At 41.9% G+C, this 23,635-nt stretch overlaps 1 protein-coding gene across 1 annotated transcript in view; it reads left to right on the forward strand.

Annotated features, from left to right (window-relative positions):
• ptch2 (patched 2) overlaps positions 1–23,635 on the forward strand; it is a 31,725-nt gene that overhangs the window by 6,120 nt on the left and 1,970 nt on the right. The window contains exons 3-21 of the mRNA XM_024274161.2: positions 4,352–4,541; positions 4,628–4,697; positions 4,793–4,884; positions 6,823–6,931; positions 8,541–8,627; positions 8,761–8,882; positions 9,590–9,737; positions 10,468–10,599; positions 10,668–10,823; positions 10,940–11,032; positions 11,115–11,240; positions 11,907–12,288; positions 12,880–13,404; positions 13,862–14,004; positions 14,078–14,258; positions 14,332–14,612; positions 16,262–16,399; positions 16,779–16,921; positions 22,545–22,950. Of these exons, the coding sequence (XP_024129929.1) occupies positions 4,352–4,541; positions 4,628–4,697; positions 4,793–4,884; positions 6,823–6,931; positions 8,541–8,627; positions 8,761–8,882; positions 9,590–9,737; positions 10,468–10,599; positions 10,668–10,823; positions 10,940–11,032; positions 11,115–11,240; positions 11,907–12,288; positions 12,880–13,404; positions 13,862–14,004; positions 14,078–14,258; positions 14,332–14,612; positions 16,262–16,399; positions 16,779–16,921; positions 22,545–22,950 (3,524 nt within the window). The remainder of the gene's footprint in view (positions 1–4,351; positions 4,542–4,627; positions 4,698–4,792; positions 4,885–6,822; positions 6,932–8,540; positions 8,628–8,760; positions 8,883–9,589; positions 9,738–10,467; positions 10,600–10,667; positions 10,824–10,939; positions 11,033–11,114; positions 11,241–11,906; positions 12,289–12,879; positions 13,405–13,861; positions 14,005–14,077; positions 14,259–14,331; positions 14,613–16,261; positions 16,400–16,778; positions 16,922–22,544; positions 22,951–23,635) is intronic.

Below are 23,635 nucleotides of genomic sequence, written 5' to 3' on the forward strand. Positions count from 1 at the left end.
ACGTATACACAGACTCAAGCTGTCCAAATATGAGTGTGGCGAGACAAGGCCTCGCAGTTTCACCACGTGTCCCATTAAAAAAAAAAAAAGTCTACGAGCAGAAGTGGAGGTAAAAAGCGCTCCGTGTAAACACGAATAGTAAGTGAAGTGCTAGTTAAGCTTACGGTGAAATCAGACAGGATATGAGGAGATCAAGAACTAGACTAATTAGAAAAAAATGAGGGGGGAGGGTGAGAAAAAAACACGCCAGAGTTTACGTAAATGAACGAACGCACATGTGAGCATTTCAAAGTTTGGAGCAGTTTCTCTAAACAAACCTCAGAGCGGCGCAGCAGGTAAATGCTATAATTCATTGGAGTGCACACAGCGTCCCAGTTCAGACAGAGAAAGGGAGCTCTATGAGGCATTATTGGAGGTGAATAGTGCGCGGTGGTGCCCCAGCTAGATAAATAAACTCCCAGCGTTCAGGGCTCGGGACCTCACTGGTAGAGAGAACAAACAAGACTAGAGTCAACCTGGGTCACTTCTAAATGTTTATTTCACCCCCCCTTCCCTCCATCCTTCAATCCAACACTACCTCATTCCATCCCTTTCTCAGAATTGCCCTCAACACCTATGCACACTTCCACACAGACCACCCCCTGACAAATAAACACACACCCATATTTAGTTTCAAACACAAAGCTTGTTCTTCTATTGTCAATTTCTTTTTAAAGTTTAATGCACACTTGTGTTTTTTGGAGCCTAAACCACCATTTTGGTACGTTTGCTAAGTGGCCAAAAGCAAAAAAAAAATCAAACCTCAATCAGCATAATGAGTCGCTCTTTCTCTTCTCGCCGAAGGGTAACCTTTGTCTCTCGTCTGTGCGAAATAAAGCGACACCAGCCACCTCAGAGTTTGCACCATTTACGTCTGTCCTTCCGCCATCAAAGCACAAAAAGTAAAGCGAAATAGAGACTGAACATTTTCTTACTCGGAGGGGAAAAAAAGAAATGCTTCTCGGGCTCAATAAATTCATTTCTCGTCTGAATGAGACCAGCAACGTGGAAAAATTTTGCTTTTCAAGGAGGGATGAATGTATGTTTCAACCACACATTAGGCAGTATTAGCGGTCAGTGGAGTGTCTAATGTGACTATTTTTCACAGTGGCCAACACTGCCCATGATTAGCATAATTAGCAGAGGCAAGCCTATACATATGGAAATAGAAAGTACCTAAATGCCAACCCTGGTGGAAATTTATGTGTGGTGGCTAACACCACTGGCACATCTGAAAAGAATGTAAGTTAAACTAATCTTTCATGTTGTTTTTGCCTTTTTTTAACTCAATTTTTAACTTGTGACTGCAAGATGGCTCCTCGCAATGAGACTTTGAACAAGCGGAAGATGTTTTCTCGTGACTTGATCGGGATTATCTCATCAAATGCTTCTCTCTGTTGGCTCTTGTACAGATACACTGTATTTCTATAGGTAAAGTAGCAACGTGCCAGTTTCTCTTTCTCGCCCCGCGCTTCACCCTCCCACAGACGACCCTGGCATTGTTTCACAGGCTGGGAAAGTTTTGGTCCATTTGCTTTTGTTGTGGAAAAAAGCTCTTTATTCTGCTGTTTGTTGGGAAACATTTGAAAGAAATTGAAGGGTTGAATGACAAAAGGGTCTGCATTCAGTCTGGAGCTGTACTGAAGGATTGTGTGGAGGAACGGCCCATCTGCTGGGGGGGCAGCCTGTTGAAGGCAGTGGGTGCCCTGGCTGGGGAATGCCACAGGGCAGGGCTGCACGTGGGATTTTGATTCAGACATTTCTGGAGGTCACAAAAGATCCAAGAGGATTTTTTTTATCCTAAGTACAATGCCGGGGGAATGAATATCTCATTTGTGGTTGCATTTGGGAATATTTTCCAGTAGATATTAGATCAGCTGGTGGTTTAGCGATAAAATTGGATACTCCAGTTCTTGTTCTCATGTTGACACGCTATTCAAATGAGAGACAACGCGCACAGAACCGCATAGCAAATGAAAGCATACATGTCACTTTCAGCCCTCTTCGTCTTGGGTCTTCCTCTGTAGCAGCGTGGGGCCTTTCAGAGGCCCCCTAATCCAGCTAATCTACCACACTGAAGTTTGAAGGCGGCCTGGTCTGACCCAGCCTGGCCTGGAACTGGGACTGTCCCTCTAAGAAGTCATGAAGAGGAATTGGAGTGAAACCAAGAAGATTGTCCCGCAATCTGAAGAATACAGGGTTCTGTGTATACACCAGATACAGACCCGCACAATTAAGCAAAGCAGAAGAGCGCAAACATTTGTAGGCCATGAAACTTCGTCAGATTTTATGGCATTTTCTTTCGTTCCTCGCTTCCCAAATGTCGTAACTGCCGTGAAAGAACCTTCGGCGGTGAAGCCAGTAAACAGATTCGTATGTTCCCCCATCAAAGTCGAGCTTTTGGCTAAAATCTGTAAGATGACGATGGAGTGGCCTTGATTTATACACAGTTAGGTTAATGTCTTGTTTCTTGATGTTTTGTAACAAACAAATATTGTATGTTTCAGATTTGCACATGTCATAAAAACGAGCAGCCGCTGGCATGTTCAAACCACAGTTTCCACACTCAAAAGCTTTTTCATCCCAGGGTGGGAAAGTTACGGGGAGCTGTCTCTTTAAGGGTCTTCAGAGCACAGGCTGAGTAGAGGGGGAGTGTGTTATGGAGGGGGTAACTAAAAAAGAGTGAGAAAGCAGCAGACAACGCCAGAAAGAGGGAAGCAAAGAAGAAGAGAAACCACCGAAAGGTGGAACAGGAGAGGCTCCTGAGGGAGCGAGCGGTGAAACGAGTCCTGAGCAGAAGTTGCTGCTGAGCTCCGCGGAGTGGGGTGGCGGAGGCCGGACCAGGGGCTGAGGAGAGAAGGCGAGAAGGAGAGCAGAGAGAGGACCCGCAGCCTGGGTGGTCCAGATGGGAGGAACGAGACACAAATAGCTATAATTTACTTCAGGAGGCCTGTAATTATAGAGCCAGAGTCTCTCCGAGCCACCCAGTTCCTGTTGGGATCAAAACCCAGCACTGCAGAGGTTAACACACGAAACGTCAAAAAAGGTTTAACAGATGTCAAAGAGGCTCACAAACAGAATTGGTTCAATTTAGTTGTAGCCTTTTGATTGGAAGTTGAAGGAAACGATCTGGAGTAGAACAATTGCCTAAAATCCTATAAACATTGACCCTACATCGTGACTTTTTCCAATCTTTCCCTTAAAACATTTGTCTTTCTTTCTTTGAGTTTTTGTTTTCAGGATGCACCAGACCTCACACCAATGACTGCAAATAAACAAGGCGACGTGATATTCTCAAGCCCCTGCAAATGCAATTAAAGCCTAGAAATATTGGACCGCGTCTCCAAGGCCCCGAGTTCTAACCTGATCTCACACTTTAGCGGTGTAGGCTGAGTAGTTTGTTTTTTCTTTTCTCCCCATCAATTATAACAGCCTGTTCCAGGCTGGGGGAGGTGCAGAGAGCGTGAAGGAACGAGGGGGGAAAAAAAAGACAGCGAGAACAAGATATACACTTGGAGTGGAGAGAGAAGCCGAAGCAAAAAAGGGGTTGAAGGAAGTAGGTGGTAGATGCCTCATAATGCAGGTAGAGGAGCTCTGGATTCTGAGTTGAGAAGGTTCTTGTTTCCAACCACCCCCTCCTCTTTCTCTCTCTGGGGTTGTCATGTGGGGACAGCAAGAGGGGCAGACGGGCTCTCTGTGATCCAGCGCGGCATGTTTCATGTCCACTTGGCACAGGCACAGATCCCCCCGGCTGGCAAGCTCTTTTCAGGGCAACCTCCTGTAATTAGGGGACTGGGGTCTACCGCACAGAACAGCATTGCCCTCCCTATCTTCCTCCGCTTCCCCTTAACTATTTTCTGCTCATCCTAATCGGCATATTTGTATTTCTTCTAATTCACCTGACCAAAATGAACTTTTTTGTCTTCAAGATCTCCCTTTAGTGGATCGAGATGATGAACAGGTGGTGTCTTCTAGGTCTGTGCTTCCTGCCAATAGCTGTACGGCAGCGGGTTTTAGTGGCATCAAACGGCTGGTTCTGCTAACAGGGCACATCTGTTTTGAGGAAAGAGCCAATGAGAAGCTGCATTAGTCATTTCCATTGGCTAGACATTGGCTTGTATGAAGTGCCTTCAAAACCAACACTGGTGTAGGCCAAGGGCGTTGGTCATTATGTGTGTGTTCTTGTGAAAATATGTGTGCATGCAGGAGACTTTGTAATAGGATGCAAATGTGTACAGAAAAAAAAGTCACTTTAAAGTATCCGTGGTTGACTTTTAATGTATTTTCCTTTTTTTCTTTTTTTTTTCTCTAGCTGGTAGTAGAGTAAGTACGGAGCTTCGCTACACCAAGGAGAAGCAGGGAGAAGAGTCAGTGTTTACCTCACAAATGCTTATCCAGACCCCCAAAGAGGAAGGCGGCAACATTCTTACCCAAGAGGCTTTGCTGGTCCACATGGAAGCCGCCCTCTCTGCCAGCAAGGTTCAGGTGTCGCTGTTTGGCAAGTAAGTGGACTGTGTGATGAGAAAAAGCTTTTCACATTAATGCTCTGTTGTAAACGCTATAAATTATGTTACCTTTTTCCTTGTAGATCGTGGGACCTTAATAAAATATGCTATAAATCAGGAGTGCCAATTATAGAAAACGTCATGATTGAAAGGGTACGTTGATGAAAGGAGGTTTCTTTTTTTTTTTTTGTCCTTTCCACATTTTTTGTGAGGTTTAATTATTCTTCATTTCTATTTCTTCATCCCAGATGATTGACAAGCTTTTCCCCTGTATGATAATCACCCCTTTGGACTGTTTCTGGGAGGGGGCCAAACTACAGGGAGGCTCTGCCTATTTACCGTAAGTCTTGGAATTTTTGACCCAACATAAATCTTCTTAGCACATTAAAACATTTCATAAAAGGTCCGGGCTCTCCTTGTGCTGTCACTGCTTCCATCTCATCTGTGTGGAGCTTTTAGAGCATGCTGGATGGAGACATACAGTTGGGCTTTCAGTAGTCTGTCAGTGGGTGCTGTGACTGACAGCGGCGGTCAGTAATAGAGTTCTTTTAGGGCTCAGAAAGGGCCTGGAGGAGGGGGTACCCTGACAGAGGATTTCAATAAGAGAAGGTTAGGGAGAGATGCACCGAAGTGAGGGAGGGAGAGGAGATGGCTGCAGTGGCAACTGGGTGGCAGGTTGGTAGAGCGGAGGGCGGGGAGGCGGTGGCGGCAGCGGCGGTGGTGGTAGCAGGGGAGCCCTTTGGGTCAGACAATGGTAAGCATTCTTTCAGTTTACGAGTGAGTGTCCATCAGTGCAGGGGCCCCAGAAGAGGGAGGGAGGGCGGCTTTGTCAGCTCATGGCTAACACTCAGCATTCTCATGGTAATGCCCCAGGCTCCCAGCTCCCGAGTTGTCCAACAAATAAAATGGGCAGTATTCAAACCTCAAGTCCCCCGAGAAGCACAGAGAGCGGCTACAAGACATTAAACAGTAGGGTCTGGGCGTATTTGCCGATTTTTTTTTTTTTTGGTATTTATCTCCTTTTTGACAAAGTTCTCTTGAGAAATAGAGTTGCTGAAAGTCCATATTTGTTGTCCGCAGTGATATTTCAATCAACTGTGCCCCCCTTTTTTATTTAAGGGATCCTTTAGCAGATGTTTCCTTTGAAAATAAATGATTTGTTTATAGATCCATTTGAACTGTCGGCACTCTGTTGCATGACAAGCCAGCGCACACAGAAACAAACACAAGTTTCCCATCCTCAGCATCTCCCAGTTGGCTTGTGTGAAGGCACCAGAACCAGAGAAGGGGGTCTTTGATGATTCACACATTATCCCAGCATTCCTGTAATCCATGCAAAGCCTTCAACATCTGCAGCTATTTATTAAGTATTTAATACTCGCTTTTTTCCTTTGAAAAAGGATAAATAAAGCTAGCAGCGGTCATTTACAGCAGGGTTGCTTCAGGCTGCTTTTAGTTTCAAATGTTTGGGGGTAAAAAAAATTGGTGGGTGGAAAGGGAAGAATAAGAGGGGTAAGTTTTAGCAAAAAAAAAAAAGAAATCTATGAAAAAACAAAAGGGCCCGGGTCTGGTTCAGTCAAGCACAAACCGGGCGATAAAGGAGTGTCTTTGCAACCAGCAGCAAAAAAGAAGACTGGTATGTGGGAACACGAAAGCATTCCTCTTGAAGAATGAGCTTTGAATGGAGATACTTTAAAATCCTTAATTTTATAGTCATTCTCAAAGTTTTTCTAAAATAAAATTTATTTTAGATTGGCAATTTTTACAAATTTGTCTTTAAACTATCTAAATTTGCAGCAGAAGTTTAGTTTAAAATTAAATTATTGTTACTAACACGATAAAATTGAATTTCTTTTAGCATTAAAAACCTTAAACAAATGCAATGAGATTTACAAATAGAGTGTCTGTGCACATTGTGAGGCTATAATTCATCCTTCACTTGCTTTCCTCCTACCTTCTCATCTTCTGAGTCTCCTTATCAAGATGTTTGGGAGGCAGAGGTAATTGTTATGACTCAATGCAGGGCACTGAGGAATGAAAGTGAGCAGGCAGCCACCGTGCCTTTTCCCTGGGCATTGTGGCAGCGTGAAACAGGATAATAAACGCTATTTTATCTTGTAACTGCAGCAAGCCTCATGCGTGGCCCGGTGCAACAAAAGCACAAGAAAGAAACTGAACTTAAAGTATTCCCGCTTATAGCAAAGATTAGATTTTCGATTTTCTCTTCAGGATTCCTCTATTGTAATCAAATTGGTTTTGGTATTTGTTTGCTCTGCAGGGGTATGCCCGATATCCAGTGGATGAATTTAGATCCTGTCAAGCTAATGGAGGAATTGAGTCAGTTCACTTCTCTTGAAGGATTTAAGGAGATGCTGGACAAAGCTCAGGTGAGAGACGCCAAAAATCACACTCATTCAATGAGCAAGAGAACTTTTTCAGCTCTTTAATCCTTTAACACCAGAGATGAATATATATTTTGTATTTTGTTAATTCTTAGTAAGCATTCACAAAATAGTGATTCTCCTGCTCCTTTATTTATGTTTTTTGGCTTGTAAAAACTCAAACACACTTTCAGCGATTTTTAGCAATTTTGGCATCAAAACGTTCAGCTTGCTCATAAACTTTATCGTTTTTTTTTAATATTGAGCAAAATATGCCCCATAGGAAATGAATGAGAAAGTCTTCAAATTTCAGAATTTTAAGTAGATTAGCAACCAGCCCTTAAATGTGTTCCATGGGCTATGTTTTCATATATTATAGTAATTTTAAAAATTGTTTTACCTAAAATTTTAGTAACATGCTAAAATTTTTGGCAAATATGCTATCTACTGAAATGTTTAATGGTTAATATACAGTTAAGCTTCTTTTGAACATGCTAACGTTTTTGACTAATATAGTTTACTAAGAAATTTTAGGCTATTTTGTAGTTTAGCTAGTATTTAAGCAATGTGCTAGCTTATTAATTTGTCGTACTGAGGGTTTTAATGCTAATTTAAAGTTTAGCTTCTATTCTAGCTACAGGCTAACGTTTTTGACTAGTTCAGTTTACAGAAGAATTTTAGGCTATTTTGGAGTTTAGCTAGTATTAATGTACCAGCCTTTTGGGCTAATTTGTTATCTACTGAGGTTTTTATATGTGATAATTTAGAGTTTAGCTTCAGCTAGCAACAAGCTAATGTTTTTGACTAGTTTAGTTTACTGAGGAATTTTAGGCTATTTTGGAGTTTAGCTAGTATTAATATGCTAGCTTTTTGGGTTAATTTATTATCTACTGAGGGATTTTTATGCTGATTTAGAGTTTAGCTTCAACTCTAGCAACAGGCTAATGTTTTTGATTACTTTAGTTTGCTAAGGAATTTTAGGCAACTTTGGAGTTTAGCTAGTATTTAAATAATGTGCTTGGTTTTTTGGATAATTTGGGATCTACTAAGATTTTTTGGGCTAATATGGAGTTTGGATCTTATTTAAGCAACAACCTACATATTTTTTCAAAATGTTCACGTATTTGGGATTTTTAAGCAATTTTACAACATTTTTTTAGGTCAACTGTCAGTGCTCTAATTCATAGTACTTTAGTGAAATTTCCAGTCTTCTTGCAAATTTAACATTTTACAAATAGCTTTTACATTTTCAGCAAATCCCTTCTGCAGTTAAAGTAAATTGCATCACCATTTTCATCAAAAAGCTTCAGCATCTTTAGCGACTAATTTCAGCAAGAAATATTCAGCATTATCGCAGGTAATGCAACTTTTCTAGTTTATGGCAACTTTTCAACTGTTAACACGATCAACGTAATTTCAGCGGATTCTGAAAAGTGGCGCGCTGAAAGGTTGAAGTATGTTAAAGATTCATTCTTTAAGTGTCACCGGCGACACCTCAGGTGTTAAAGGGTTAAGTCACTGGTACTGATTCTACAGTCTAAATTTATAACTACACAATGCTTTTTTTAAATGAAACATCTTTTAAACTGATGCTAACACTTTTTTAATTCCTCAGGTGGGACATGCCTACATGAACAGACCATGCCTCAACCCTTCAGACTTGGACTGCCCACTCAGCGCTCCCAACAAGGAACAAGGAGAGGTAAACTAAATCGATTCGACTCTAACCGTTGCATTCCAGATGATGTGGTAGATGTAGCGTGGCACTCTACTTGAAAAACATCTAGCATTTTTGTCTGCTATCCGGTCACCTCCTCTTCTGCTCATCTATTCAGAGTCCTGACATTGCTGGGCGTCTTCAGGGCGGTTGCCATGGTTTCAGCCAGAAGTTCATGCACTGGCAGGAGGAGCTCATCCTGGGAGGGCAGGTCAAAAGCAGCCAGGGTACTCTGCTGAGGTGTGTGTGAATTCATGAGAAAACAAACCTATCACTGAAGCGTCAAATTCTCTTCACTGCGCAAATGTTTTTTTTTTTTTTTGTCTCACTTGGAGATTTGATAGCAAACTCTGTCTTTGAAAGGCAATTTTTCAATACGCAGCAATAAAGAGGAATAAAACACTTTCATTTGCATAGATCTGAAGCTAGCTTTTACCTAGATGATTATCTGACTTATTTGAATTATCAACATTATTTAATGTCAATATTCAAGCTCTGCTGAGCCTTGATTATAATAGGATTCCAGCTCCATCTGCATACGTCCCAATAACTCTAAGATCGATTTATCATCATTGTTTTCCAATTTTGAGCAATACTGCTGCTTGTCGGATTGGTGCTGAGAAAAGAACTACGGATATCTGGGATCGCAGCCTAGAGATCTGCAGACAGACTGCATAACACCTGCTCTTAGTTGTTTGAATTGGCAAACAGACAAGCAGACAGGCGGATAAATCCTAGAAGACACAGCACCTGCTTTTATACACTCAAATAAAGGCATGTGTCAATATAGTTTAGAGCCAACATGGAGGACTTTTAACGTGCTAGTAATGTGATAGATAATCCAGTTGGGGTTTCAGCTCATCTCAACATTCAATAAGTCATGTTTGCAGTGGTGGGGGGGCCTGGACATCTGTGATTTGGCCCAAGCTTTTTCCTGTGTTTTCCAGTGCGGAGGCTCTCCAGACGATGTTCCTGCTGATGAGTCCCAAGCAGCTGTATGAGCACTTTAAAGACGATTACGAGATCCATGACATCAATTGGAACGAGGAGAAGGCGACCGCCATCCTCGAGTCCTGGCAGAGGAAGTTTGTGGAGGTGCGAACCCACCCGTGTGCACTTAAATGCTTGGAGGAAAACTGGGGCAGATATAAAGATGTTTTCAGGAGCAGGCATTTCCTTCTCCCTATGCAGCCTTGTTCTGCTTTGGCACACACTAGGAGTTAATCTGCAGTGTCTGAATTCCATCAGTCTTCAGCTCCCTCGTAAAGTGTATCGCAGGGCAGACCAGGGCGCCAGGTTTGCATGTGTGTGTGTGGTAGGGCAATCATCTCTCTCTGTCAGAGCCCTAGTTATAGGAACAAGCTGTTGCTGTGATAGCTGACACCCACCACAGTGAGGGAACAGGGAATAAAGGGAGGGGCTTTGGTAGGGAGGAGGGGTAACAAACGGAGACGTAAGACGTCCTCCTGACAAATAAAAAAAAAAATATATAAAAAGTAACAAATTTGAGACGACGACTGGCGGCTCACAGGTAAACTTTTTGAGAAACTTTAGTTCATTCGTGGTCCAGAGTGGCAGAGAGTAGCCGCATGTGATCCCATCCCTTTCACCTTTGACCTCACAACCTCTGGCATCTGTGCTCATTACTCCTAGTTGTCATACACACACACGCGCTGCCACATGTAAAAACACCATCGCACAATCATACTCACTTTTCTCCTCAGAGAAAGGAGCCTTTTCACTTCAGATAGTGGAATGTTTTTAGGCGGCGAGATGACTTTTGTGAGCTTTTAAGTTGACATGTTTTCTTTTTTTATCTCTGTAGGAGGTACACCAGAGTATTCCAGCTAATTCCAGTCAGTCCATCCACGCTTTTTCTACCACCACCCTCAACGACATCATGAAATCCTTCTCTGACGTCAGCGTCATCAGAGTGGCTGGTGGATACCTGCTTATGGTGAGTCTCACATTTCAGACTCTCTTTTCATTGATTCAATGTTTTAAGTGGATTTCTCCTTTTTCCAGCTGGCCTACGCCTGCGTGACCATGCTGAGGTGGGATTGTTCAAAGTCTCAGGGAGCCGTTGGATTAGCCGGAGTGTTGCTGGTGGCCCTTTCGGTGGCGGCCGGATTGGGTCTCTGCTCCCTCCTCGGCCTCTCTTTCAATGCTGCAACCACACAGGTACAACTCAGAGGAAGCGTTATATGGCTAATATTCTTTTGATTTAAAGGCCAGATTTTGATCTTCAAATGCAGAATCTGACCTTTTGCTTTCCACTGATGTGTTTCCCATCCCAGGTGCTTCCCTTCCTTGCACTAGGGATTGGTGTGGATGACATGTTTCTGCTGGCTCACTCTTTCACAGAGAGTGGAGGCAACATTCCCTTCAAGGTACTTTTAAAACGCTTTTGTTTTATCTTCTAAGCTGCTCTCCTGCCCTCTAACTCTTATCTGTCTTTTCATGTTGTAAAAGGAGAGGACGGGAGACTGTTTGCGTCGCACCGGCACCAGCGTGGCTTTGACCTCCATCAACAACATGATCGCCTTCTTCATGGCTGCCCTTGTACCCATTCCTGCCTTGCGGGCTTTCTCGTTGCAGGTACGTTTCGTGCTCACACCCTTGCAACACGACAAGCACACAATCGCACACCATGAGCCCCCAGGCCTCTTTGAAAATGAAGGAGATAATTTAAAAGAGGTGACATTTATTCCGAAAAGTAAAGCCTTGCTTTGTTCCTAGTTTTATTGCCACTGCACCTACAGGGGCAACACTTTTTTTTTAAGAGTGTATTTCTTTGAAAGTGTGTTTGTGTGTAGTGGGGAAATTCAGAGCAAGGAGAGTGATGAACAGACTTAGAGAGACAGACAGAGAGAGAATGAGAAGGAGGGAGGAGTGGATCAGTATATCACTGGCCTGTCACGGCGGTTTTCTCTGATCTGTGACTAACGCTGGGTGGTCTGACACAAGCACACGCATAAACACACATGTGTGCGCCGAAAAGCACAAAGTACCACGTCAGTTTCGGGTGCTAAGGTGAGTGGGGGAGGACAGTGGAGGTACCGGTGAAAAGTGCTCGAACAATATCCGAGCTCTCTTAGTATTCCATGCTGTTGATTTAGAGCGAGGCTTTTCTTTACTTACTGGGCTGTGGTCCCAGACCCTAAAGAAAGTCCAGACTTTCCCCATCAGAGGTTGGAGGTTGGCTGTAACCTTACATACTCAAGTCTCATTCTCTTCTCATTTTCCCTGATTTTCTTTCCCCAGGCAGCCATTGTGGTTGTGTTCAACTTTGCCATGGTGCTGCTTATATTCCCCGCAATCCTAAGTTTGGACCTCCACCGGCGCGAGGACAAGCGCTTGGATATCCTCTGCTGCCTGTACAGCCCCTGCTCCGATCGCGTCATCCACCTAGCGCCTCAAGAGTTGTCCGATTCCGGGGAGCAGCCTTACGCCGCCACGACGGGCACGGCGCACCAGTACGCAGCGGGGTCCACGATCACCACCAGCACCCAGATCACCACAACGGTGCAAGCTTTTACTCAGTGTGACGCAGCCGGCCAGCATATCGTTACAATCTTACCGCCTACCTCGCAAATCTCCACCAGCCCTACGTCCATCATCGTCTGCCCCAGCTCACAGGCTCAAGGTATGAAAATAAACATTTTACCTCGTTAATAGTAGAGCTGCCATGATTAGTCGACTAATCGACTATTTAAATAGTCAACGATTAATTTAAGTGTTAATTAGTCATTACTTTATATTATATGGAGTCAGAGTGTAGTAAAGTTGAAAGTTTTAATGGCATATGCTAGCTTTTGGACTATATTGGCATTTATTAAGGTTTTTTAGAGGTTTGCTAATATTTCAGCTACATGCTATCAGTAGCATGTAGCTGATAGTATTTTAGCCGGCTGTCAGATTCAGCGTTTTCAGCTATCAACTTCAGTGATTTTTGCTATCAATTTCAGCATCTTCATCCATCAGCACTAGGATTTTCAGCAGCCAAATTCAGCTTAAAGCATTCACACTTGAATTACAACAGGCAATGCTATATATCTAGTTTTTAGTTTGTTTAAAGCTAATGATAGTTAAGATGTGTGCTTTACATCTAGTTTTACATGACCCGATTAGTTGACTAATTGGAAGAAATAATCTGTGATTAGTCGACTAATAAAATAATCGTTTGTGGCAGCACTAGTTAATAGTATAAATTATAATTCTCTTTTACTCCTTTTAGCCATATCTCCATCCCCGTCCACCACCTCTGTACCAGATCCCTACGGCTCCCAACTCTTCACTCCAACCTCTAGCTCCACTCGAGACCTCTTAGCCCAGGTGGAAGACTCTAAATCAGGGAAGAGGTGTGTCCCCTTCCCTTTCCTGCATTGGAACCTCTCCAGTTTTGCCAGGGACAAGTATGCCCCCCTGCTCCTCCAGCCAAAGAGCAAAGCCATCGTGGTTGTTTTCTTCCTGGGACTCCTGGGCCTCAGCCTGTACGGGACCACCATGGTGCACGACGGCCTTTACCTGACCGACATCGTGCCACGCGACACCAAGGAGTACGATTTCATTGAAGCCCAGTTCAAGTATTTCTCCTTCTACAACATGTACTTGGTAACCATGGATGGATTCGATTACGCCCGATCTCAGAGGCTCCTCATTCAGTTACACAACGCCTTCAACTCTGTACGAAATGTGGTCAGAGACAACGACAACAAACTACCCCGCATGTGGCTGCACTACTTCCAAGACTGGCTCAAAGGTAACCGAGACGTTAAGGCGCATGCTGAATAATACCTCAGGTTAGAAGTCTGTACGCTCTTCAGACTTGATCCCTTAATGATGATGGAAAAGGGTTAGCGGGACACAGCTAGTTTGTTCAGGTGCGATCCTTGCTTAGCATAGAAGTGAGCAGCGGGTGTTAAGGGTGAGTGAAAGTTCAGTTGCTCTGTTTTACCCCCCTCCACCTAAGCCTGAGGGGGTGGCATAGTAGATGTCATAGGTTATCTTTCTGTGTGTGTGTGTGTGTGTCCTGAGGTTAGAATGTGTCAACAGTCCAGCCAAGAGGAAGTAATTGCTAGCCGGAAACCAACAAAGAAGAGAATACATGCTTAAAATATTTTTTACCCTTGCTGGTCACATAGTCAGACAAGCAGGGACACTTAGAGTTATAAATGTTAAGGCTTAAATAAATAAGAAAATCTTTTTGTGACACCTAGGCCTTCAAGCTGCATTTGATGCTGACTGGCAGGCAGGCAGGATTACTGCTGACAACTATAGGAACGGCACAGAGGATGGAGCTTTGGCATACAAGCTTCTCATACAGACGGGCTCCAAGAAAGATCCTTTCAACTACAGCCAGGTATGTTTATGATTGTATAGATTCAGCTTTGAAAGTTTAAAATATCACAAAATCAATTTTGGTTCTTCTGCAGTTGACCTCCCGTCAGCTATTGGACGCAGATGGTTTGATCCCACCAGAGGTTTTTTACATTTACCTGACCGTATGGGTCAGCAACGATCCTCTGGGCTACGCCGCCTCTCAGGCCAACTTCTACCCTCACCCGAGGGAATGGATCCACGACAAGTACGACACCACAGGGGAAAATCTGCGCAGTAAGTGTTTCTACTGTTAAAAATGTTTTTTTCTTTTTATCAAAATAGTTAAACTTCTCATTCCTGTTTGTAGTTCCAGCTGCAGAACCCCTGGAGTTTGCTCAGTTCCCTTTTTACCTGAACGGCCTTCGCCAGGCCAGCGACTTTGTGGAAGCCATTGAGAGCGTGCGGGCCATTTGCGACGAGTTTAGTCGTAAAGGGGTGTTCAACTACCCTAACGGGTACCCCTTCCTGTTCTGGGAGCAGTACATTGGTCTCAGACACTGGTTCCTGCTGTCCATCAGCGTGGTGCTGGCCTGCACCTTCCTGGTTTGTGCGATTCTCCTGCTCAACCCCTGGACCGCCGGCCTCATCGTAAGTTCAGCTTGTCTTATTTGTCCCCTTGTTTACCCACTTTTCCTACATTTAGGTTATTGTGACATTTTTTTCTTACTCCTATCTCCACTTTCTGTTTTTTTTTTCACACTTTCAAGACCCATGAAATAGTTGTGTAAAATTGATTAATCGATTTGAATCGATTTATGGTTAATAAATCATTAAATGATTCATTAAAAAATATAGATCGATTTAGCACATAAGCTAAAGTCCGCTAGCTTGATGCTAAAGCTTAATAGAATTTCCCATAGGACGGCTAATGCTAACGCTAGTCGACCTAAACATATACTCCTGACTAAATTAATATCTTTATAAACTCACATGCAATAAGTTTCCAATTTCTTTTCAGGAAGATATTCATTAAACTAACCATTTGTGGTCTAAAACATCGTTTTTTTCCTCATACTATCTTCTTCTTCTGGAAAAAAGTGTAACGCAATAGCGCGATCGCCCCCTAGTGGCCAAACTGAAACGCCTCCAGGAGAAGCAGTACTGTCAACGATGTTAATAATCTGAACATTTTTGTTAGAGCTTCACCTTTGGAGAATCCATGTAACAATGTATGATATTAACAATCTCAATATTTCACTAATACATTTTACAGTATCTTAACTGTATCGAATTAATATAAATGTGCAAACTCAAAATTGAATTGAATTGAAGAATAAAAAAAATCGAAAAAACATTTGAATCAAATCAATTCAGGCTCTTGTGAATCAAATCAAATTGTTTCTTTAAATTATAATCGATACCCAGCCCTACGATAAATGCTGTATTGGGGCCTCTTTGCTCTGTGAAGGGTCACTACATGCACAAGCACACGTACACACACACACACACACACACACACACATAGAGGAGCATTGTTATACAAATTCAGACTCGACCAGCTTTAGAAAAGAAGATGCAAAGGAGCAGGACAGGCTTTGCCTCGGTGAAGCCTCCATGTCCTGCTCCCTCACGGCCATTGTCTGAAGGAGAGGGAAAAAATATGAGAGCAGATCGGATCTGTTCAACACTCGGTTTGTCCGACCCATCCATCAGGGATGTTTGTGTGAGAACGACAGTGGGAAAGCACCCACAAACACACATTTTTCCAACTGAAAACCTGCAACACAACAAACTGCAACCGGTTCAGACCACCTGTATGTGGTTACGCAGCAACACCTTTTATCTTTTGAAATTTTATCGTCTTAAATATCAAAGTCCCTGCTGGGATCAAAAGCTCCCATTTTTTTTCTCTTTGTTTTCTAAGACAGGTTGTTCCTATTTCCAATTAGTGGTAACACCCAACTTTGAAGGTTAAAAACAATTAGAAACATTTTAATCAAGACATTTCCTCCCCCAAAAAATAAAGTTTTAGGGGAGAGATAAAATGTTTTGAGCATTTTCAGTCATTCCAGCTTACTCAGGGACATTGTGAAAAGGGGGAGGGAAAACCAAGAGGAGGTATTAGCCTGGAGGTCAGAAAGTCGATCCTCTAAAGTTAAGGATTGTGAGGCACGGTCACCGATTGTGTAGTCTGGGAAGACAATAGGACTCAAGTCCCCACAAATTACTTACTAACAGGGTTTTGCTGTTATCTTATCATACTTTTTTTTACTATGTTCTCCTTGTGTCCATTGCAGGTGTTTATCTTGGCCATGATGACAGTGGAACTGTTTGGGATGATGGGCCTGATCGGGATTAAGCTCAGTGCCATCCCTGTGGTAATCTTGATCAGCTCAGTTGGCATTGGAGTGGAGTTTACTGTTCACATCGCACTGGTAAGTCAATAGATTTATAATTAAGCAATTGTAAACATGGACCAACTGTTAGGAAAAAAAGCAAAAAGAGTCTAGATGGTTTTCATTTATGAGAATAAATGAAAAAAATGTGCTCAAACATCTACTTTGGCCTTCAACTCGAGGTTAAATCAAAGAGTAGTTTCGATTAAAAGAAAGGTAAAACATTTTATTATTTAGATCTTTCTTGGCGTTCTTCTCCATTCTGGTGAACCTCATCCCCAGCATCATTTACTTTCATCTGGGGAAGCCTAGTAACTTCTAATAAAAACCAAATGTATCAATTTGGAAGTTTGCCTCAGAGCAATTTTGTATTTTGGGTTCAACTCATTTGTCTTTCCCATGTTCCGCTTTATCGCAGGGCTTCCTGGCCGCGATTGGCGACAGGAACAAGCGCTCAGCTGTGGCGCTGGAGCACATGTTTGCCCCGGTGGTTGACGGCGCCATCTCCACTCTGCTGGGAGTTCTCATGCTGGCGGGGTCGGAGTTTGACTTCATCATGAGGTGAGACATCACGTCTGCTTGTGTGTGTGAGTGAATGTTTAACCCTTTAACATCTGAGGCGTCGCCGGTGACGCTTAAACACAAAATCGTTAGCATACTGTAGCTTTTCAATCATTAATACGATCAACATAATTCTAACAGATTCTAAAGGAGAAAAGCAGATACTCGCTGAAGATGCTGAAGCTTTTTGCTGAAAATGGTGACGCAATTTGATTGAATTGCTGAAGGCATTTGCTGAAAATGCAAAAGCTATTAGCAAAATGTTAATTTTGATAAAAGACTTGAAATTCCGTTAAAGTACTATGAAAGAGCGCTAAAGTTGACCTAAATTTAAAAAAAAAAAAATGTGTAGTAAAATTGCTTAAAATCTTTAATATACAAAAAAATTTCTAAAAATATTTAGTGTGTTGCTTTTATATGAGCTAAACTCCAAATTAGCCCAAAAAAACTTAGCAGATGCCAAATTAGCAAAAAACCTAGCTTGTTGTATAAATACTAGCTAAACTCCAAAGTCCTAAAATTCTTCAGTAAACTAAACTAGTCAAAATGTTAGCCTGTTGCTAAAATACAAGCTAAACTCTAATTAGTATAAAAACCTCAGTAGATAACAAATTAGCCTAAAAAGCTAGCATGTTGCTTAAATACTAGCTAAACATCAAAATAGCCTAACATTCCTTAGTAAACTAAATTAGTCAAAAATGTTAGCATGTTGCTAAAATACAAGCTAAACTGTAAATTAGCCTATAAAAACCTCAGTAGATAACAACTTAGCTAAAAACGTTAGCATGTTGCTAAAATATAACCTAAACTCTAAATTTGTCTATAAAAACCTTAGTAGATAACAACTTAGCTAAAAACGTTAGCATGTTGCTAAAATATAACCTAAACTCAAAATTTGCCTATAAAAACTTTAGTAGATAACAAATTAGCTTAAATTGTTAGCATGTTGTTAAAATAGAAGCTAAACTCTAAATGATCCTATAAAAACCTCAAAAGATAACAAATGAACCAAAAATGTTAAAAATATTTGGTTAACTCCGAATTTTTTGAAAATTACCATAAAAGATAGCTCATGAATATGTTTAAAAGCTTGTTGCTTATCTACTTAATTTTAAAATTTGAAGACTTTCTCGTTCATTTGCAATGGGGCATATTTTTCTCTATACCTAAAAAAGCAGTAATGTCAAAAGTTACAGTAAATCAAAGAACACAAACAATGAAGCTCCACTGATACGTTTCAAAGCTTTTGTCCTTTTGCACACGACAACAAAAGTTGCAGCCCCTAAATGCACAAAATGATGACCCGATTTAGACGTGCATCTGGTTGTGTCACTCCATAAACACACAGATCTCCAACCTGAGAGTGGAACAAACACGAGGAACATCAGGAGTGTGCAGCAGCTGCTTGTAAACATGGAAGTCTTCTGCTACCCACAGGGTGGTGTCTCTCTTTCTCTCTGTCAAGTTTTAAGCACACACACAAAGGAATCTGTAAAAATTCCTATCATCCCTTTGCCATATAAAAAGCTAAATTTGAACTGGTCAGGCAGTCAGGCCCACCAACAGCCAGGATTCACCCCCCTCTGCTCCTTTATGTTTTTGTGCGTGTCTGCAACCCATCCATGTGCGCTGCCATGTGTATGTTCCTGACCGCTGCTTCATGGCCAGAGTGGAAAAAAAAAGTCAAATAGTTCCATGTTTTTCAGCTTAAAGCGGTCTAGGCCCAAACCACAGCCTTGAGCTCACAGACTCGAGCAGGCCTCCGTGACATAAAAAAGCACAGAGTTTCTGCAGGGAGAGAAACAGAAGCAGAGCAAGGAGGGGAGATGTTCAGAAGGTGGCTGCCATGCAGAATCTTTGTGGGTGGTTCAGAATTGGATTGAAAATTAATAATGAGAAGTTTCAAAATCCAAATTTCGGCCAGTCGGTTCTCACTTTTGCGAAAACATGGATTTCAGAAGATGGGTTGAGATGGAGGGTCGAGTCTCTGTTGGAGGTCTTGTTTAGCCATAACTCTCGCTGTGGTTGAGTAAATAGGGTGAGTCGAAGCTGGCTAGCAAGGGAGCAGCATAAATACTCTGCTGTAAACATCTCCTGGCCTTGTAATGCACTGAATAAACAGCATTCAACGCAGCTCAGAGAGCTCTCACACACACATAAATGTCCGTGCTCATACCCACAGATACACACGTACAGCAAGAAATGCACATACATTTATATACAGTATATATATGCAGGCATGTAAACACTTACAGACACGTATACACACACGACTCCCCAGGCCTGACAACGACTGGAAAAGTTTAAAGTTTAAATAAACACAAGAATTCTTGTCAGGGAGATGCTGTCGGAGGTCCCACCGTAGAGTCTGTCTTCCACACTCTTATTTCCGTCACTTTAGAAAGAAATTCAGAGGTAGTTTCTGGAGTAGAAAAGGTTCAAATCTACTAATATACATACTAATACACACTCAATACTAGTATATGTTCACAGTTGGAGGAGGCTTGGTGCAAATCTTTCTTAAGGATTTTTCTTTAACAACTCTATTCTGATACATGAAAGATTTGGGCCCAATCGGAGTTCTTCCCTTCTCCCTTCCCCTTCATTTGGCCCTCCAAATGGAGGGCTATGAAAAAATAGCGTCTCATAATTTAGACGTCACTTTCATTGGATGACGTCACCAAAAATTGCCAGTCTGCTAGCGTTAGCGCGGAGCTTTCAGAGGTTTAATATACAGAACAACAGCAGTTTTATATCTTTAAAACGGTCATTCTACAACAAAAAGTCCATCCATCCATCCATCTTCTTGACCGCTTCTTCCCTTTCGGGGTCGCGGGGTGCCGGAGCCTATCCCGGCTACTGAAGGGCGAAGGCGGGGTACACCCTGGACAGGTTGCCAGTCCGTCGCAGGGCCTCAATCACACACACATCCACTCTCACATTCACACCTAGGGACAATTTAGAGTCACCAATTAACCTATGAAGCATGTTTTTGGACGGTGGGAGGAAGCCGGAGTCCCCGGTGAAAACCCACGCATGCACGGGGAGAACATGCAAACTCCACACAGAAAGGTCCCAGCCGGGATTCGAACCGGGGCCTTCTCGCTGTGAGGCAAGAGCGCTAACCACTTGCGCCACCGTGCAGCCCACAACAAAAAGTCATTACTTACATTTAAATGTAAACATCTGTGCTTCAGAGTGAATCCACACTTTAAAATGTTCATCAACTACTGTTTTTTTTAGGGCAATTTGGAATTTAGCTTTTATTTTAGAAACATGCTAGCTGTTTTTTTTGGCTAATTCACACAAAATGCTAAAATATTAGCAAAATTAGAAATGTTTCCAGTTTTTTAGGCTAATTCAAAGTTTAGCTAATATTTTAGTATTATTCTAGCTGTTTTGGCAGAATTAGATTTTTTTGCAGTTTTTTTTAGGATTATTTTGAGTTTAGTTAATATTTCAGCACTATGCTAGCTGTTTAGGCTAATTTAGACGTTTTCCGAGTTATTTAGGTTAATTTGGACTTTAGATAATATTTTAACAATGTGCTAGCTGTTTTGGCAAAATTAAACACTTTTCCAGTTTTTTGTGGCTAATTTGGCATTTAGGTAGTATATTTTAGCAAGCTTTCGGCTTCCGCATTTTCAGCTAACAGCTTCAGCATTTTTAGCTAGCTATCAGTTTCCGCATCCTCAGCAGCCACATTCAGCTTACAGCATTCACACTAGCATTATCACAGGTTATCTCATTAATCTATTTGTCTTTATTTTTAGTTAGCATATAGTTTAAACACTTCAAGTTTAAAGCTAATGATGGTAAAGATGTGCGTTTTACATCCAGTTTACGAATTGAATCGATTAATCAAAAAATAATCTGTGATTATTTGACTATTAAATTAACCGTTTATGGCAGCCCTACCATACATCAATACTAAATTTGAGTCCCTAATTGGTCAAAGTGTAACTAGTTAAATTTTTGATGTTGCGGCACAGACTTAAAAACTTGCATAGTGACGCATGAACACAAGAATTTTTTAATACGGAAGCAAAAATTTGTATATACGTACATTTTCATAGATTTTTCATTGAAAGTGGTTGCTTGAGCGGCTGTCTTTGAGTCCGGTTTGAACGTAGCATAAGAGGCGAAGATTACCTAAACCACATGAGCTCAGAACTTTTCCCTAAAGAGACTTTTGACAATAGCTATAGCCATTTTTTCTTGTCCTTGCAGATGTTAACATCATCCTTCTCTTCCTTCCTCTTTTTTTTACCTCCTTAAGTCAGGGTGTTGGTTTGCATGACACTGTCTCTCACTTTCTGCTTTCTGTTAGTGTTTAAGTGGCGTCCTCTCTAATTTTCTTGAGCTCTTTCTTGTGGCCTGCCTCCGCCCCTGGCCTCCTCAGAACTCCAACAAGATCTCTGCACCACCACCACCCCCTGAAGAAAAAAAAACACACACATTTAAATATGAGTGAGAGAAAGTCTTTCAGCAGCAGCAGCAGCACTGGAGGCACCTAAACATGTTTTACTTGGTCTGATTGGCTCCGCCCCCCTGCCTTTGATACACAAACACTGGGCTTTCCCTGACTTCTTCCCCTGAGCTTCTCTGGTCTTGTGTGCCAACTATGTGTGTGATCTCTAAACCATGCACTTTTGTGGTTGCACAAAAAGAAAAACAGGAGAGATTTGATTAATAAAGGGATAATCATTGTCAAATGTTTCATACTTTTTTGCGTAGCTCACATTGGAACCGTTTAGAATGTAAACACGTGAAAGAAAAAACAAGGTCAAATGAATGGTTCAGTGAACGCGTTTCAAGGTTCTCTCTAATTTAGTGTCTGTGGATTCTCAGTCATCTGGCGAGGTCAGGTTATCTCAGGATTCTGGTTTTCAAGAGAACTGGATTTCGAAAAAACACTTTTAACATGTTTTTGTGGCATTTTTCTGATGATGAAGGACATGTGTAAAGAAAATGAAGCTTTTCTAAGTTCTTCTTTAGTCACATCTTTGTGAATCAGGAGACAAAAATAAGGGTATTTGAAAATGATTGTATTTGTGATGTAGTAAATACGCTGGGCGGAGCCACAAGGACCCACTTGTAGATCCATGTACATCTTTGTTTTCCTTGTCTGAGCTGGCATCTGGCTCCAAACTGTACAGCTGGAGAGCTCTGATTCTGCTCACCAGTTTTGTTGTTAGGTTGGGGTTGTGAGGGGCTGTAAGCTAGCAGGATATCCTATAAATAGATGGACGATGGGGAAGGGGGCGGGCTAACTCCACACCTGCACCACAACTCCGAGGTGAATTTCTGATGAACTACTGCCGCTCTGCAGAAACTATGTCCTAGAAAGATACTTTAGTTTTTTTAAATGTTGACTAAAAACAACACAATCTTGATTAAAAGAGCACTGGAAATGCGTTTAAAATAGATCAAAAATGTTCTGTGATTTTAAAGATTTTTTTTCTTACAGAAATTTGGTCCTGTAGTGTATTAATATTGTTCCAATCACACTCTATCCACCATTGGTGAATCTTATTCTGGTTATAGAGTAAATAATTTGCTTCCTTTGCTTTTGTTTTTTACCAACACAATTTTTAATTGATGTTTTCTCTTCATCCTCCAGATATTTTTTTGCTGTTTTGGCCATCCTGACTGTTCTGGGGATGCTGAATGGCCTGGTTCTCCTCCCGGTGCTCCTCTCCATGATGGGGCCTCCAGCTGAAGTCACCCCCGTTGACAACGCCAGCTGCCTGCCAGCCCCTTCCCCCGAGCCCCCGCTGCCTCCACCGATGACCCATCACGGCTACTACACAGGCCACCACAACTCACGGTCAGCTCGTCAGCAAGCGTTTTCCGAGTCGTCGGACTCCGAGTACTATTCTGAGATAACCACCACCTCTGGAATTGGAGAGGACGACTACAAGTACTGCGATCGCAGCACTTGTACGACATCCCACCCCGGCAGCCCACCCTCAACCTCTCACATCCTGCTGGAAGCCAGCAAGAACCCCAGCTTTCCTAAACTCACGGTGAGCTGCGCGCAAATATTCAGTCGACTCTCTAAAACACGTGTCAAAGTCAAGGCCCGGGGGCCGGATCCGGCCCTCCGGGTAATTTTATATTTTTTGGTTTTTAATGGCCCGATGTTATCTCATTTCTAACTTGCATAATTTCAACAAAAATATTTTTATGGAGGGTAAAATATTGAAAGTTATCCAAGGCTTTAGTTGATTTATTCTAGAATAATATTCCTGCTTGTTTTTATTCATAATTACGTTAAAAAGTTACGGTTTTAAGGTTTTAAAAATTGTCATTGTGCTAGCTTTTGGGATTAGTTTGGCATTTACGAAGATTTTTTAAGAGTTTAGCTAATATTTCACCTACATGCTAGCAATTTTGGCTTATTTAGGCTTTTATTTTAGTTTTTGAGGCTGTTTTGGAGTTTTGTTTATATTTCAGCTACATACTAGCTGTTTTTGCTAATTTAGTTTTTTTCAGCTTTATTTTGAAGTTTAGCTATTTTTTTCAGCTACATGCTAGCCGTTTTGGCTATTGACGTTTTTTAGTCTAATTTGGCATTTAGCTAATATTTTAGCTGGCTATTAGCTTTTGAGTTTTCAGCTATTAGCTTCAGTGATTTCAGCTATCATCTTCAGCGGCCAAATTCAGCTTACAGCATTCACACTAGCATTATCACAGGTAATACTATATATC

This window comes from Oryzias melastigma, linkage group LG17, assembly GCF_002922805.2.
Source record: "Oryzias melastigma strain HK-1 linkage group LG17, ASM292280v2, whole genome shotgun sequence".
NCBI classification, from domain to species: domain Eukaryota; kingdom Metazoa; phylum Chordata; class Actinopteri; order Beloniformes; family Adrianichthyidae; genus Oryzias; species Oryzias melastigma.